Source organism: Phycodurus eques, chromosome 2 (genome assembly GCF_024500275.1).
Source record: "Phycodurus eques isolate BA_2022a chromosome 2, UOR_Pequ_1.1, whole genome shotgun sequence".
Taxonomy (NCBI): domain Eukaryota; kingdom Metazoa; phylum Chordata; class Actinopteri; order Syngnathiformes; family Syngnathidae; genus Phycodurus; species Phycodurus eques.
The window spans coordinates 12,570,428-12,587,681 of NC_084526.1; the positions used below are offsets into that span (position 1 = coordinate 12,570,428).

Genomic DNA, 17,254 nt, shown 5'->3' on the forward strand with positions numbered 1-17,254 from the left:
CCTTGTGGACTTCCATGTAAGTGCAACACTCTCCGGAGGAAAAGCGAGGGAAGGACGTAATCAGTGCGTCTATCTTTTATTGTCTGTCACATATAATTGGTCCACAGGGGAGGGGTTACGAGTTAAGCCGCACCCCCACTTTAACCTCCCACCTCGAGAAAAACAACAACACTTTCTTAGCGCTTCTAATCGGTGGTGAACTCAGCACAGCTCTCCGTGGTGACCCATCGGAAGCAAGAGGAGAGCTGCCTGCTGTAGTGTTCTTTTTGGACAACCTGTTCCTCACCACTGTGGAGACTCTGTTGTCCTCCCTCTCGCCTCTCTCCCTCTCTTTCTCTGCCTCTCCTCGCTCTCTCTCTACCTCTCCCCTCTCTCCATCTCTCTCAGTGCGCAAAGACAGGCGCGCTCGTTCTCAGTCTGCGCACATCTCGCACTTGGCCAGCATCACTTGGAGCCCACAGACACGGCTCTGATTGAGCCTCCTCACCAGAGCGGAGGTCCGCGCCGCTCCACCCCAACACCCACACACAAGCCTTGGAAGAGTTACACCGTCATGCGCACAACAATTGGAGGACTGTGTGCGTAGAAGTGCATTTATTGATTTGGGGGGTTTGTTTGAATTTTGGCAGCCTGGATTGGAGCTGGTGTAAAAAGTGTCAAAGCCACCGAGGAGATTTTTTTTTTTCAAGTCGTTCAAGTGATTTTCGGGAGGATTTCTAACTTTTCTGCTGCTGCAAAGAAGCAGCAGCGGTGGAATTCTGTGAGCGCAGCCCGAACGAGAGCGCGCTGCCGTCGGCGAGCACGCTGACCCACAGGACCGCACCTACGGAGACAAGGTAGACCGACACACGGTTCCCAACCCCAATAAACACGCTGACCAGTGGACATACTTGTTTATTGGGCCTGCGTCACGTATTCTTAACGATTTCTGCAGGATGAATCTGGACGCACTTTTGCATGCATTTCAAAGCATCGTTTTGCGTGGAAATTCGCCTCACACTTCAATGATCAGACACTAGGTTTGATAATAAAACGGCGTCATGTCGTGCAGCGCTATCTTTGAAACCTGCATGAATAACTTAATTCTGAAAAAAAAAAAAAAAAAAAAACTTTCACCATGAGCAGTGCATTCCAAAGCCTGTGTCATTTTCGTCGAGGAAAAAGTATTTCCACCCTCCAGTTTGGGAAGCTGGACATTTTCTAACAGTGAGAAACTGGGAAGTGACAAGGAAAATTCTGGTCGCACATTAGGTACACATGCAAACTTCCAGTTCAAGAGCTGGATGTACAATAACAGTGATAACAGTGTTTCCTAACTTTGTTGAGCCAAGGCGCATATTTTAGAAAAAAGTCTCGTGGCACACTTCCAAACAAAAATGTCACAAAAAGACACACAGGTTAATTACTTCGATCTAGTGCAAGAGCATTTAATTCTTCCGCCAGTCAATGTACGTCACTGGCATAGATTGTTGAGCAAAGATGCATTATTTGTAGTAAAACGAGAGTTTTCAGACTAATTAAGTGAAATTGGATAATTTTCCTCGACACACCGGATGACCTCGAAGGGCACACTGGTTTGGTATCACTCCTTTAAAAAGAACACAATGCTCATTTTATATCCATTTAATTTTGCACCATGTTTATTATCGCGGTTGCAGTGGAGTAGAACTGCACTGCATCGTACTCAGAGGTGTTCCTTAATATGTTTTTTTTTTTTTTTTTGAGCTTCAAGTGAGTACCCAAAATAATAGTGTTGTAATGATTACATGCCCATAGCATTTGTAGCCGTGTCTCTAATATTTTGATCAGCTTTTATAGGTTCAACAGTTTAAGAAGAGCTCAGCATCTCTGACAAACAAAACGGAACACAATTTGATGCCATTTTGGATTGTGCAAGAGTACCTAATGTTGTGTCCTTTGAGGATCATCTTTTTTCGACTCGTAACCATGTGATAATGATGTGAGGCAAATGTCTGTGTGTATGAGTCAAGTGTATGACATCCTCCATGATTACTACAGTCCAGTCAGATCACCTGCACTTCACAATGAGGAGAGGACAGTCACGCTAAAGTACTCCCAAATACAATGCATGTCCGTCTCTGATGCCTTGCTTGTAAGCTTCCCATAATCCACCATTTGTGATTAAATTACCCACCCTTTAAATTGAATGAAATGTTGTAGGCCGTGCATTCGGAGCTTGTTCGGGAATATTACTTTCACGGCTTAAAGGGTTAGAATGGAAAAAAAAAAAAAAAAAACAATTGGCCCAAAAGGCTGACTGGACTAGTTCTTTCATTTTTTTTTTTTTGACAGCAATCACTCAAGTCTTTAAAAGTGACAGGATGTACTCTCTTTCCCTTTGCATAGGTTATGACCGAGCACAGCTGAACATGGAGCTTTTGTGGATTTTGTTGTTTTCTACCATCTATCCCCTTGCCCGCTGCCAAGGCGTTTACGGTAAGAATGATTTACAAATTATTTGTACAGTATGTCAATGCGTTCTACATCCGTTTGGACTGAATAAGCTCCAATCATAAAAGCCCTTTGTCGTTTAGAACTTTAATTGAAGCTGTGGACGATGATTGCTTCTGGGAAATCAACAGTATATTAATACATTTAGGGTTCACTCAGAAACATGCATACTTTCTCGGAATAAATAAGAGGCCCCTCATCCAATCTAGGGAGCTGGTCGTGTTCAGCTTGGAAAAAACATTTTCCTTGAGGAAATAAATGGAAATACTCTGCTCCAGTGTCAAACCATGGCCGCCAAGATTTGTATTATAAGCGTCAACAAGTAGTCACACAATTCGGTGTAACTTAATGCTGCAGATGTTTTCTCAATTGTCACACAAGTGTAAAAAGAAGTTAACTACTGTAAACCTAAAGAAAACAAAATACCTGTTGACTTTTATTATTCAATTGTATTTATAGAGCAATAATTCAGAAAATAAGTTATATAAAGGCACTTCAAAAATGGAGAAGTTCGAGAAGCACACAATTCATATATTAGGAGACCAACCGGACAATGCGTTAGGAAACACGAGATGACAGAGGTGAGGAAAAAGTCCCTGTAAGAGACTTGGAACATACTTGAGACTCAGTGTGGGAGTGGCTGACTGCCTTGAATGAGTGGGGGCAAGAGAGAGAGAGAGAGACCAAGAGAGAGAGAGAGAGAGAGAGAGAGAGAGAGAGAGAGAGAGAGAGAGAGAGAGAGAGAGAAGCAGTGTGTACTGTTTTAATTCCATTCATTTTCCGCACCGCTTATCCTCACTAGGGTTGCTGACTTTGGGCGAAAGGCGGGGTACACCCTGAATTGGTCAACAGCCAATCGCAGGGCACAAATAAACAAACAACATTTGTACTCGCTTACACATCCATCCATCCATTTCCTTTACCGATTATCCTCACTAGGGTTGTGAACGTCCTGGAGTTTATCCCAGCTATCTTCGGGCGAGAGGCGGGATACACCCTGGACTAGTCGCCAGCTAATTGCAGGGCACATATAAACAAACACATTCACACCTATGGGCAATTTAGAGTCTTCAATCAACCTACCATGCATGTTTTTGGGATGTGGGAGGAAACCGGAGTGCCCGGAGAAAACCCACGCAGGCACGGGGAGAACATGCTAACTCCACACAGGCGGGGCCGGGATTTGAAACCCGGTCCTCAGAACTGTGAGGCAGATGTGCTAACCAGTCGTCCATTGTGCCGCCCTACTGTATTAATTGTATTAGCAAAAACAATGCTATGATACGTAACTAGCAGTAATGGCATTAGGAGTTTAAGTCATATAATGTTGCATAATGTTGCATAGGTTTTTAGTTTACCGGTATCAATGATAAAACTATCAAATCACTCTTTTCTGTTAACAATAGGTCTCAAAACATGTGGTGACACTGCAGTCGTACTCTTTTCAATGTGTGTACAGACATGAAAACGTCATTTACCACATTATCAATCTAAAGCTCCTGAATCCCCAAAATACAACTGCAAACTGTGAGGTACACACGAGCCACTACATAACATGGATTCCATTTTCCCCTTGTGGAGGCAGCACTTCATCACCAAGCCACCAAATTCCATTTGTCCATGAGTGTGGAGCAGTGGACAAAATCACCAAACACACAAACAGTACCTCCTATCCTCACTGTGTCAACAATTGCATCAAGCAATGAAATACATGCAGTTTATCAGAAGCAAACGCTGTTAGCTAATGCCCATCTGTGCAGCCAACAAAACTCAGTGCAACACTGGCTACATTTTGGCTTTTTATGTAAAATAATGTAATAATTAAAAAATACCTTAACCAATCTTAATATTTTGACGTAAAAATAATAAAACACAAAACCAATGTAGCAATGGTTCTCAGACTTTTGACACCAAGGTTCTTTTGACACCATCATAACCAACATTGAAATACAGTAGTGTAGTAGGCCGAAGTGTTCATCAAACCCAAGGCAGGCGTTTTCGTCCTAAAAAGTACGGTACATTGAATATTACTGTAAGCAACTGTAACATTATGCAGTTTGAAGAGTAACACTGCGCTCGACTATAGGATGATAAAAAGCTATATATAAATGATGTAAGTTGAACACAAATTGTACCTCAATAAACATTTGAAGACAAAAGCTCTAAAAGATTAAATGCAAATGTATTTTATTTCAATGTTAAATACAAGTTAACGGTATTTAACAAATCTACCGTACTGGGTTAAAAAAAAGTTTAAGCCTAACATTATGCAGCGTTTGAACATTTAATTCAGTGTCTTCGTGTATCACTCGAGGGAGCACCCGTACCACTAGTGGTACCTCATACCACACTTTGAGAATCACTGCCGTAGATCATATAAAGACGATATTGGATGCAGATGAGCCTCACATAATTTTGTTGTGTTCTTATCTTAATTTTCTGTTCTTATCTTCACTTTGATAACAAGTGACCACGCGTATGGTGATGCTGGAGTCCTACTGCTTGCGAATCTCGTACCTTACGTAACGTATATTCTTCTCACATTGTTTTTGTTTTAAGTTCAACTTTTAGAGGTTCCATTCTAACATGGTATCTTTAGGGCTGTGTAATGGCTTGTCAGTGGGGTTGTACTCTCACAGGTCCTGCTTTGTTACTTGACTTTTACAGCTCAGGAACCTACCTTTACACACAGATTTCAATAATTATTCATAGACTCACTCATATGGTGTTTGTTTGATTATATGTCGAGGGACAGAACTGGTGTACGACACAGGCTCCGTTTCTTCAGTGACAGGCGCCGGTCCGGCCATGTGTTCCGCCTCAAAGCAAACACGCACAAGCAGATCTGTCGCCTTGGATACGCCGACCGGGAGGTTCGAGGCGTTGTGGCAGCCGTCGAAAACAAGGTCTGTTTAGTTGCGGTGGCGGAGGCCGGCGTTGTCATGAGCCATCGCGGGGAAAGGCTGACAATCTGTCCTTTGCTGAAGCGTTTGGACCCGTGAAGAAGAAGAAAAGAAATCCCTCGGCTTACTTCACCACACTTGGAACTCCTCCTGGTATCACCATCCGTGTAGGTATCCTGATATCAGTGTGTGTCGTACTGAAAAATGTACCCTCAATATCCTTCAATATCGTTAGTGTTCTGTATCTGAACAACTCAGAAAGACAAGAAACATGCTGCTGGTTGACATAATGAAAAATTGGTAGGATATTGGAAGTGATATACGGGCAATTTGGATTGCTTGAAACCTATGGCAGATAACGCGCTAACGACAACAATGTACAGACAGCTACCATGACTTTGTTGTGCCGGATATCACTGAAGATGAATGTGATTCTTGTTCTGGCAAAATTAGCAGAGTTAGGCCGGATACAAATGAAAGGAGCCACTACATGAAGCTCCTCAACTCATTTCAACATAGTTCCTTGGCAGTAAGATGCCACAGCATAGTGCAATGTTCCCCTTTGAATTTCTTGAATTCAATTCAATTATTTATTTTAAATTCAGGGTACATACAGTTGAAATTCGGAAAATAAATACAATCTAGCTCAACAGTGCAAAATACCTCCTCACGAACTGTACAACACCTAGGACAGTGTCTTATACAGTAAATGAAGATGTAAAATAACATGACGTAAGGACAATATTCACCTGACTAAGTGGATTCCAGTCCACCTCGAAAAACATAAATGCTGATACATCAAATTTCACCAAGGGATTAAACATCATAAAATACAAATATCTCGCTGCCGTTACAATAGTAGCAAGCGAAAACGTTTCTTACAACAATATTGTATTCAGCTGTATTTTCTGTAGTGTCTTCTCACATGTAGCTTTCTTTAAAACATGAATGTAGATGAGAAGAATATAGTTGTGCATAAAAATAAATTGCGGAATCTTCATGGACTCAAACCGACTTCTAAATTGCCTGAACAGAGAATTTACATTAACATAAAGTGTACGCATCTGTCTCCTCATGTCGTGATCATCGAATCGGTCATTAAACACAACAGTTAATATGGCCAACGTGTTAAAAAAAAACAAAAAAACAATCCTTACGCTTTTTGGGGCCCCCTTAATGGCCAGGGGGCCCCAAGCAGCTGCTGAGTTTGCTGATGCCTCGGGACGGCTCCGCCTTGAAATCCATGATACACCACTGCTCCTTCCTAGCTCATAGTTGAGCTGTTTTTCATTGTGGCTCACAAAAAGTCTGTTGTAGTCCCCTGGGTTGTGTCACACATACACAGAGTGGGTCAAAGCCAGCGTCAGTTACTTCTCGCCCATTGTGTTTCGGAGGGCCGTGCGTGTATATGTGTGTGTGCGTGTACAAAAAGGGATGAATCATCAGCAAGCATCGTGGGAACGACACTGGGCTGCATCTAAAGGCCTCCGTAGGTCCTCTGGTTGCTGCACATTTGGGACTAATGGATAGTAGAAAGACATCTTTTCACCATGAGCACAATCACAAGTCACCAGGAGGAGAGGAGACTCTGGGAGAAAGAGAACCAAACATGTTGGCAGGAGTCTTTTTCCTCACGTGGTAATTGTTTCGCACTCGCTGCGGCGGACAGATGCGACCGCGGCGTCCATCGGGAGGCCAAGTGCGCAAGCGTGCCTGATGGATTTCAGAGTATGAGCTTCATTTACTGTTGTCCTCTTTTGTGGCACCTTTGGGTGCCTCTATCTGCCTGTGAATATGTGTGCAGGTGTTCATCGTGTGTGCGCAGAGGTGGGAAGAGTAGCCAAATATTGTACTCAAGTAAAAGTACTTTTACTTTAGAATAATAGGACTCAAGTAAAAGTAAAAAGTAGGCATCGGAATATTTACTTGAGGAAGTATTCAATGAAGAAAATACTCAAGTAAAGAGTAACTTGCGAGTAACTTCAGATTGTTATTTTTGTTTTTTCAAATCAGACCATGAACATCAAATAAAATAAAAGAATAAAAATAATATATGGGATTCGACACACACCTGCCACCATTTGAATTTTTAATTGCCCCAAAACCAACAGCACATGCATCAGGCCCTACAGAACCATTATTTGCTTTATTCACTTCAATGACTTCATGAATAACCTGTTTGCTGACCAGACTTAGTGATTGTGTGTGCGTGTGCGACACCATAGGATAGGGCTAATGATGCCAGAACAACAATAGAAACATCTGCTACTTACCGAAAGGTGTTTTCTCAAGTTAGAAGTGGGCTGAAATGTCCAAGTTTGCGCAGTCACAAATGAAGAGCTGCATGACAAAGCTGTTGTTTTTTGGAGTCTGTAAAGCGTGGCTGTCCCCCCAAACGACATGTCGATCATTGTAATGGAGTAAAAGTATCGATCCTTCTTCACATAAATACTCAGGTAAAAGTAAAAAGTACGGTGCATTTGAAGTACTCTGACAAGTACAGTATCAAAAGTATCAAAAATGTTACTTGAGGTAATGTAACGGAGTAAATGTAGCGCATTACTACCCACCTCTGCATGCGTGTGTGCGTATGTGTGTGTTTGTGCAGCATTCATGGCAGCAGCTTTCTGGCTCAGTGGGGACTGTAGTGTGATTTCTCTTTCACAGCGTTGTTTTGATTTGTGGATTTGTGACTACTACAATAACATCAGTAAGTCACATTGTCAAAAATGTGTGTGATGATATAACATATATAACATATTTGCAGTCAGTAAGACACAACAATGTAACACATTGATTGCCACGTGTCTACCATGATAAGTTAGGATTCTCGCAGTGGTGAGGGTCAGGGTCAGCAAGACCTTCTCTGCTCTTAAAGACGATCAGAAGCACTGACTTTCTTATTCTTCATTTTCATTAGATCACATTTGATGACACGAGATTTTTGTCTCGGCGTACAATATTTGAGATCGTTGGTGGAACAGAAATCCTTGTGTTTGGTGTTCTGTGTTGAGATTATCGGAGCACACCACACAGAGTATGACTAAAACTGTTAATGTCTGATTCATGTGTGGGTTCTGTAACAGATAAAAAAATGTTTGACATTAGAAAATTAGAAAAATCCTTATATGTGTACCAGGCCGAACAGGTCAGCGAGAGGCTGCGGGGGTGTGCCCATTATGCGTGTGCCCACAAGTGCGGTCACGCCTTCTGTCTCTGATTGGTGTTTTTTCCTCTGGCACAGTAGTTTATTAAAAATCCTGTGAGGGGGTTTACAGATAATTTTACTAATGTTCTACTGTCAGGTGAGACTGGCAGTTTGAACAAATATGACATATCGTGATTTCTTTGAAAATTGCAAACTACTCCTTTAAGTTTGCTGTAAATATTTTTTATCCTTGTATCTTTGGACAAAGGAATGTTAGAAATCATTTGTTAAGACTCATGGAAACCTTTTATAAATTGCGAAAAAATGCATATGTTTCCATTAACTCTCCACGCATTTCCGTCCACATTTCCATCCACACTGCCCTGCCCCCATATTGCATTTATGCCTTTTTCCTGTCCATTTAATGTGGATAGAACATAATCCCAGGCATTACATGCATGAAGTGACACTCACAAGTGCTAACTCTCAATTTACTGAAGGATTAGGCGAGGTTTTCCAAACTTCAAGACTTTCACACAGGAAGTGACTCTTCAAGTCCTTTAACACAACGCGCACACACAAGCAGGCACACACGCACGCACGCACGAGTGTTGCGGGGTTAGAGTGTGGGAAGCAACGCTCTTCACAGGAACACCAAAGAATTGATTAATTTGCAAACTGCAAGCGTCAATGGGATACCAACCACATTGTTTAATTATGTGATTGTTACAGGATATTTAATGAACTTGTTGTTTTGGACCCTGAAATGCTTGTAAAAGTAATCACTTCACTTGTTCCATGTTAGAGCCTTGTTCCAAAATGGATAAAATTATCTGTTTTTTTCCCCTTACAATTAAAGAAATGCTTACTAATAAATACCATTTAAAATTCTTTTTTACACTTTTACCAAATGCATTAAAAAACATTTACCCACCCATTTTCTCCAGCACGTGTCTAATCCCAGTTTACAGTTAATTTAATCAGTACTTCTATTTTACCGAGTCTTTTCTACACACGTATCTGTACTTCTACTTACTGGTAAGTACGTAGTGTGACTACTTTTGCCACTTTTGCAAATATTACATGCCTCGGTCGATCATATTCATTCAATACATAGATCCCAGATTTACTCCAAACAAGTTGTAGAAACATCAACAAATTATTTTTACTAGTACTTTAATAATATGGGGTATTATGTGTATTTAAAGGGAAAACATGAATCTAATCAATTTTGGAATAGGCCTGTAACATAACTAAATGTGTGAAAAGAGACAAAGTGAGCCCACAGTAAATAAGTCACTTGTTTGGATGTACTCCACATCAACTCTCTTTTTTTTTTTTAGAAGCATGTGTTTGGATGTATTGAACATCAATATGTTTAAGGAGCATCTTACTGTACTGTTTACTGTACTCTACTCTGCAATTGACCTAGGGTGAAGAAAAAAAAAATATTTCCAGTTTCCTTCCCTGGCCACTGGCTCCCCTGCAATGTTACCTCTTCACATACTTTTTTTGGTTGCCTCCTCTTTTCATGTCCATCTTCACTCAGTTTGTTTGGGATGCTGAATATTGCCCTTTTCTAATAAGCATCTATAATTTATCTGCGGCTCTGAGGCAGAGGAGAGGAAGGAAGGGAAGACGGCGATAGGAAGAGACTGGAGCGTTAAGCTTGAGATGATGCTAATCTTTACCTCCCACAACATTGCACTTTCGAACACGCACACTTGTGCCCACGCACACACTCGTGTACGGCCAAGTCATTCTTCTTCAAATTGCATCCTCTACCTGAATGTCATCTGTATTGTTAGAGCTTGTCAAATGACATTTCCCTCTGTGGGTAAAGTAAATTAAAGTCCTTGGAAATGTAAAAGTGCAGCCTGTTCTTCTTTCTCAAATGTCCATATGAAATCAGGAGACAAAAGAGGATATATTGAAACGTGCAGGGGGGGAAATTGTAGACATTTGTCTTAGCAAAATTGCACAACATTGCCTTATCACTGACATTTGTTAGGGTTATAATTTACTGTTCCCCGCAGAATATGTTGACAATGAAGGCCTTATTTATTTTTACAATTGGCACGTAGCTCTTAAAACTGCCAGTCAAAGGTCTTAAAAATGATGCAGACACAAGAAACAACATAGCTATAGAATGTAGAGCGCTTTGTAGCATTTTTGTAATAAGCATGCATCGTTTCATACTTGTTATATGTACAACCCCAATTCCAACTAAATTGGGACGTTGTGTTAAACATAAATAAAAACAGAACACAATTATTTGCAAATCATGTTCAACCTACATTCAATTGAATACACTACAAAGACAAGATATTTAATGTTCAAAATGATAAACTTTATTGTTTTTAGTAAATAATCATTAACTTAGAATTTTATGGCTGCAACACGTTCCAAAAAAGCTGGGACTGGTGGCAAAAAAAGACTGAGAAAGTTGAGGAATGCTCCTCAAACACCTGTTTGGAACATCCCACAGGTGAACAGGCTAATTGGGAACAGGTGGGTGCCATGATTGGGTATAAAAGGAGCTTCCCTGAATTGCTCAGTCATTCACAAGCAAAGATGGACCGAGGTTCACCTCTTTGTGAACAAGTGCGTGAGAAAATAGTCGAACAGTTTAAGGACAATGTTCCTCAATTTACAATTGCAAGGAATTTAGGGATTTCATCATCTACGGTCCATAGTATCATCAAAAGGTTCAGAGAATCCGGAGAAATCACTGCATGTAAGCGGCAAGGCCGAAAATCAACATTGAATGCCCGTGACCTTCGATCCCTCAGGCGCCACTGCATGAAAAACCGACATCAATGTGTAAAGGATATCACCACATGGCCTCAGGAACACTTCAGAAAACCAATGTCAGTAAATGCAGTTCGGCGCTACATCCAGAAGTGCAACTTGAAACTCTACAATGCAACGCAAAAGCCATTTATCAACAACACCCAGAAACGCCGCCGGCTTCTCCGGGCCCGTTATGGACGCAAAATTCAAAAGCCGGCATCTGTGATAGTATGGGGCTGTGTTAGTGCCAATGGCATGGGTAATTTACACATCTGTGACGGCACCATTAATGCTGAAAGGTACATACAGGTTTTGGAGAAACATATGCTGCCATCCAAGCAACGTCTTTTTCATGGACGGCCCTGCTTATTTCAGAAAGACAATGGAAGACATTCTGCACGTGTTACAACACCATGGCTTCGCTGTAAAAGAGTGTGGGTACTAGACTGGCCTTCCTGCGGTCCAGACCTGTCTTCCATTAAAAATGTGTGGCACATTATGAACCGTAAAATATGACAACGGAGACCCCGGACTGTTGAACAGCTGAAGCTGTACATCAAGGAAGAATGGGAAAGAATTCCACCCACCAAGCTTCAACAATTAGTGTCCTCTGTTCCCAAACATTTATTGAATGTTGTTAGAAGAAAAGGTGATGTAACACAGTGGTAAACACGACCCTGTCCCAGCTTTTTTGGAACGTGTTGCAGCCATAAAATTCTAAGGTAATGATTATTTGCTAAAAACAATAAAGTTTATCAGTTTGAACATTAAATATCTTGTCTTTGTAATGTATTCAAGTAAATATAGGTTGAACATGATTTGCAAATCATTGTATTCTGATTTTATTTATGTTTAACACAACGTCCCGACTTCATTGGAATTTGGGTTGTACTAAATGTCTTGAAACAATGTGATAATATGACAGCCATTCAGTTTTCCAGTGATCATATGAAGTGAACGAGAGTTCTTAATTTTCACCAAAGCGGCCTTAAACCTGCAGATACCCTCTGTTAAGCATCCTCACTTGAAAATTTCGAGTGTTCAGTGGTTGACTTCTTTTTTTACACTTGTAAGATTGAAATGTGGCTGCACGGTGGAATAGTGTTTCAGGCGCAGAGATCAGAGGTCCTGGGCTTGTTTTTGTCAGATTAAAACAGATTAAAACTGTCATTTGCATTTTAGTATTGATAGATAGACAAATCTGTCACTAGACAGACATACAGACAGAAAGACAGACAGATAGATACATAGAACTTCATCCATTCATAGATTTATTCCAGAGGAAAAAAAACATCCATCCATCCATTTTCAACACCGCTTATCCAGGTTTGGGTCGCGGGACGCTGGAGCCTATCCCAGCTGACTTCGGGCGAAAGGCGGACTACACCCTGAACTGGTCGCCAGCCCGTCACAGGGCACATATAGACACAGACAACCATTCGCACTCACATTCACACCGTCACTGATTGGGAACTGAACCGCCGCTGCCCGCACCAAAGTCAGGCGAGTGTAGGAGAAAAAACAATCAACAGTAACAACGGCGATGAACTCATTTTTACACTAGCATGACAGCCAAGGCTGTTAAGCCATAGCCTGTACAGATAATATAAATTTTGTGTTGCTGACAGCTTGACCCGGGCACACATTATTTGTATTTCTTTTATTTCCTATGTGGGGAAAAACATACTGTATGAAATGATTTAACAAAATTTTCTGACTGCTTCCCCAAGGTTAGACATTCTCTGTTGTAATGGCTACTCAGTGTTAAAACACAAGGGATGAAACAAGATGATAAATAGATGGGAGGAATAATTCTAGTTAGCCACAGCAATCTTGTGTTGTTTTATTTATTTTATTTTGGTCTAAATGACTTCATTCATCAGTTGGGCGTGGGAGCGCATTAAACACCACCTCAATTGATCTTTGTCCCTCTCTCATTGTAGTCCCTCCTCACGCATCAGTCAGACAGACCCTATCCTGTTTAAAATGTTGTCGTTCCGCCCGGTGCTTAAATAAAGCTGTTTACTCTAAAGGTGTTTTTGTTGGTAAAAGCTATGCGATGGCTTGCTGCCTCGTTAGGATGCTTAGTCAGCACATTCTTCGCGGCTGTCATCCTTCTTTCCCTCCCTGCTCTTCCCTTTTGTTCAGTTCCCCACCTCGCTGTACGGCTGAGCACGTATAAAAGCCTGACAACGTTTCTATTAACCTGCGGGTCAGCCGCAGAGCCAGAGGACTATGGCCGAAGTGATATGTTGACCATGGTTTACACTAGCCTTGCTACCCGGGGTTAAAGGATAAAAGCGTTTAGATGACGTCTTGGGAGGTGTGATTTATCACTTCGTCCATCAGTGGCAGCCTGAGGTGGGCACCAGAAGGTAGCAGTTAAATGTAGGCTGTGGGCCACGAGAGTTTATCTTCTTAGGAAGCAAATATGGCAGGTGCTGCCTTCCATTCAAGTGACTATAGGCACAATACAAACAGGTATTCCACTGGAAAATTGTGCTTTATTTTTCGTCTATTTGCTGTATATTCAATTTCTACATGAGCCAAAGCATCTATGCACTAATAAAAAAAAAACAAATTGACCTCCATGGTGAATTGCATTTGTTTGCTATGTTTACAGACATTTTCTCTCTGAGAGGAATTACACAAAATTGCATTGTCAACGACATTGGTTGCAATAAAAAAAAATGTCACAGTTTGAACATGTTGATGAATACTGGGTGTCTGGGTGTTCTGAAATTTGATTGTACGAAGCTTTAATTACAGTACACTTAAAAATGGCTCTTCATCCCAAAAAATATCTGTATTTTTTCTGTACAATTTGCAAGTAATGCGAACAATGAATTTCTAGTTACATTGGAACCTGTTCTGGGATGCTCGCTGATGTTTGATTTTTTTCCTGGTTTTGATATCATTTTCCCCTAGGGTAAAACTGTCGTCATCATAAAAGTACAGGCACATTTTCAAGTAGCATTATTAGTCACACAAGTGTTAAAATATGTTAACCAGCGTTGACTGTAAAATGTAAAAACAGTAAAACAATTGTGTAATAAACAGATGAGCCTTGTATAAGTGTGAGTAGAAGTTTGACCAGTTTGAAACTTAAAAAAAACAATACAAATAAAGATAAAAAACCAGTACTGCTACATATGTTTAAGAAAAAGCACAATTTAAAAAACTAAAAGAAATAAAATAAAATAAAATAAAAAAACACTGGGCGGCACGGTGGCCGACTGGTTAGAGCGTCAACCTCACAGTTCTGAGGACCCGGGTTCAATCCCCGGCCCCGACTGTGTGGAGTTTGCATGTTCTCCCCGTGCCTGCGTGGGTTTTCTCCGGGCACTCCGGTTTCCTCCCACATCCCAAAAACATGCATAAATTGGAGACTCTAAATTGCCCGTAGGTGTGACTGTGAGTGCGAATGGTTGTCTGTTTGTATGTGCCCTGCGATTGGCTGGCAACCAGTTCAGGGTGTACCCCGCCTCCTGCCCGATGACAGCTGGGATAGGCTCCAGCATGCCCGCGACCCTAGTGAGGAGAAGCGGCTCAGAAAATGGATGGATGGAAAAAAACACTGACAGAATTTTTTTCGCTGGCCTCACGAGATACGCCGAATAAGTTTGATGTGATTTCCATGACAATTTGGTCAAATACTGAATTGTTGGTCCTTGGCGTAAATAACTTTGGCAGCCAACTAGGAGATTAGCATGAATTTTACCATCGCAACAGTTTTATCAGAACTAGATGACAGAAAAAGAAGAGCAAAGACAACACTACTTTTTGGGAGGCTTTCACTGTTCTCACAACTAAATTCATCATAAGATACCATGTGCATCTCTAAGTATTGCTGGGAACTTCTTTTTAACAAGGTTAGCTGTGTATGTGTTACATTAATACTGTACTGTGTCTTAAATTTTGAAGAAGAGGCACTGGTTAACAATGTTGATGACGTCCACCAAACATTTTTGACTTTAGAACTCTCTTTTAAGTGAAGCAAAGTTACACTGACAGTATGTACTGTATGAATGCATACTGTAGGATATACGTATTGTAATGCATATTCTGAGAAGGCTGGAGGAAGTCAAAAGTTGAAATTTAATAAGGCGGCTCTCTCTTTTGCATAGTAGCACAAACAGAATTATTAACTCTTTAGTTCACATATGGTATCTGCTCATTGTCATTTCTTCTTGCCATCTTGGTTAAGGCCAACACAACACTTTTGCGCAGTGATGATAATGCTGCTGCTGCTGCTGCTGCTGCTGATGAGTTCAAACATCACTCATGGCATTTTCACCTTTTGATGAACTCTAGTTTATTATCTTGTGCTCAGTGTAGTTGTGCCAGCAAAGTACCCACACGCAAACACGCGTTGGCATATGATTGGTGGTTATATGTATATGTTACTGGTTCAGCTTCAAGAGGTTCTTAGTTGCTTGTGTCTTTGGGCGTAGATTGTGGAAAGCCACTGGTAGCCAATTCTGTTATTAATATATATATATTATTTGTTATTAATATGTGTTAAGCTTTAATTAGCTGCTATAAATCATTATGAAAGAACAGCCAGGGTGACTTCCTGCCTGCCAAACGGTGAGCCTAAATTTAGTTCTACTGCCGAGCCCCATTGCTAGTTAAAAAAACAGCATCGATGCATATTTTTTTTTTTATTTTATTATGCATTTATGATGCATATTGTCACTGTTGGGCAGAAACAAAAGTTCATACTTTTTCCACAAATCTGTTTTTACGAATTACTTATTTATTATTATGATGATGATGATGACGCTGATGACGATTACTGAAATCTGAAGTGTTGAAAATGGCTTGCTGTCTTTGACGATGCAATGTTAATGGCTCATCAAAAATGCGTTAGTTTGGCTTCCTGAAAAGTGATGGTTTTGGAGATGCGAGGGTTCCGCCCAATGCCAACAATATGCATTTTTTCACACTTTTAAACAGTTCCCAAGTGTCTCAATAACATGTATGCAATACCATGGTTCAAGAATAATAGAGCACTTTACACACCTGGTGATTAGCCTGTTTTAAGGGGGCGGCACTGTCTGATGCAAGTGAGCCAGGGCTCACTCTGCCCCACATACGGATGAGCCAATGGCAAGTACAAATTAAGCTACCATGACAACTCTGGCGGAGCTACGGGTAACTGTACATTAAGATGCAAATCTAAAAATAAAGAGACTGCGAGACTGTAAAGCAGACACGAGGCCCCATAAAAACACGATTTATATTTTCCCTTGCAAAGTGCAGCAACACTTCCACACCAAGATGCTGGATTACGCTTGCCAAATAATGTGCGGTTCAGTTTATGTAGCGCATGCAGCAGTCACATCGCCAAACGCAAATACCCACACCAGATCAACAACTTTGCCGAGCAATCCCATATGTGCCACTCAACAGAAGCCCATGCTGTTGGCTAAGGCTAACCTGTGCATCTGCCCCCCCACCCAAAAAAAAAAAAAACATTTAAAAAATGCAGCTCTGCTTACCATATGGCTTTGACGCAGTGTTTCAGACAATGACATCCTGAAAGTAGCGACTCATGTGAGTGTTTCTGCATGATAGTGCCTAGTGATAGTGTTGCTTGAGAGTGACTCTGGATCTTCATACAGCCTAGCTTTCAAGTCATGGATGGAGAAACTCAGGGTTGGGAAATGTTTTTTTACGTTATTTTTTAAAATGTAAATTGGCCTCATTGTTACGTAACAGTAGTAGAAGTGCAGAACGTTTTGCTCACAGACACATTTTCAGAAATAGGCAGCCAACTAAAGATTTACTTGCTTGATTTTGCACTCGATGAGTGGGCAGGCACTCCAGTCACCCGACCATTTGTATACAACCAATTCAATCATTAATTTGTCATTATATGTCCCCTTTATAGCTGCTTGAAGAATCAATAAAGACTTTTATGATAGCGACAGTT

The 17,254-nt window shown here is 41.0% G+C and overlaps 1 protein-coding gene across 2 annotated transcripts in view; it reads left to right on the forward strand.

The window, feature by feature from the left end:
• The first annotated feature begins 423 nt into the window (after nt 1–423).
• LOC133397153 (MAM domain-containing glycosylphosphatidylinositol anchor protein 1) overlaps nt 424–17,254 on the forward strand; it is a 264,188-nt gene continuing 247,357 nt past the window's right edge. For both annotated transcript variants that reach the window (XM_061667731.1, XM_061667740.1), the window contains exons 1-2: nt 424–836; nt 2,368–2,457. In XM_061667731.1, the coding sequence (XP_061523715.1) occupies nt 2,391–2,457 (67 nt within the window). In that variant the 5' untranslated portion in view covers nt 424–836; nt 2,368–2,390. The remainder of the gene's footprint in view (nt 837–2,367; nt 2,458–17,254) is intronic.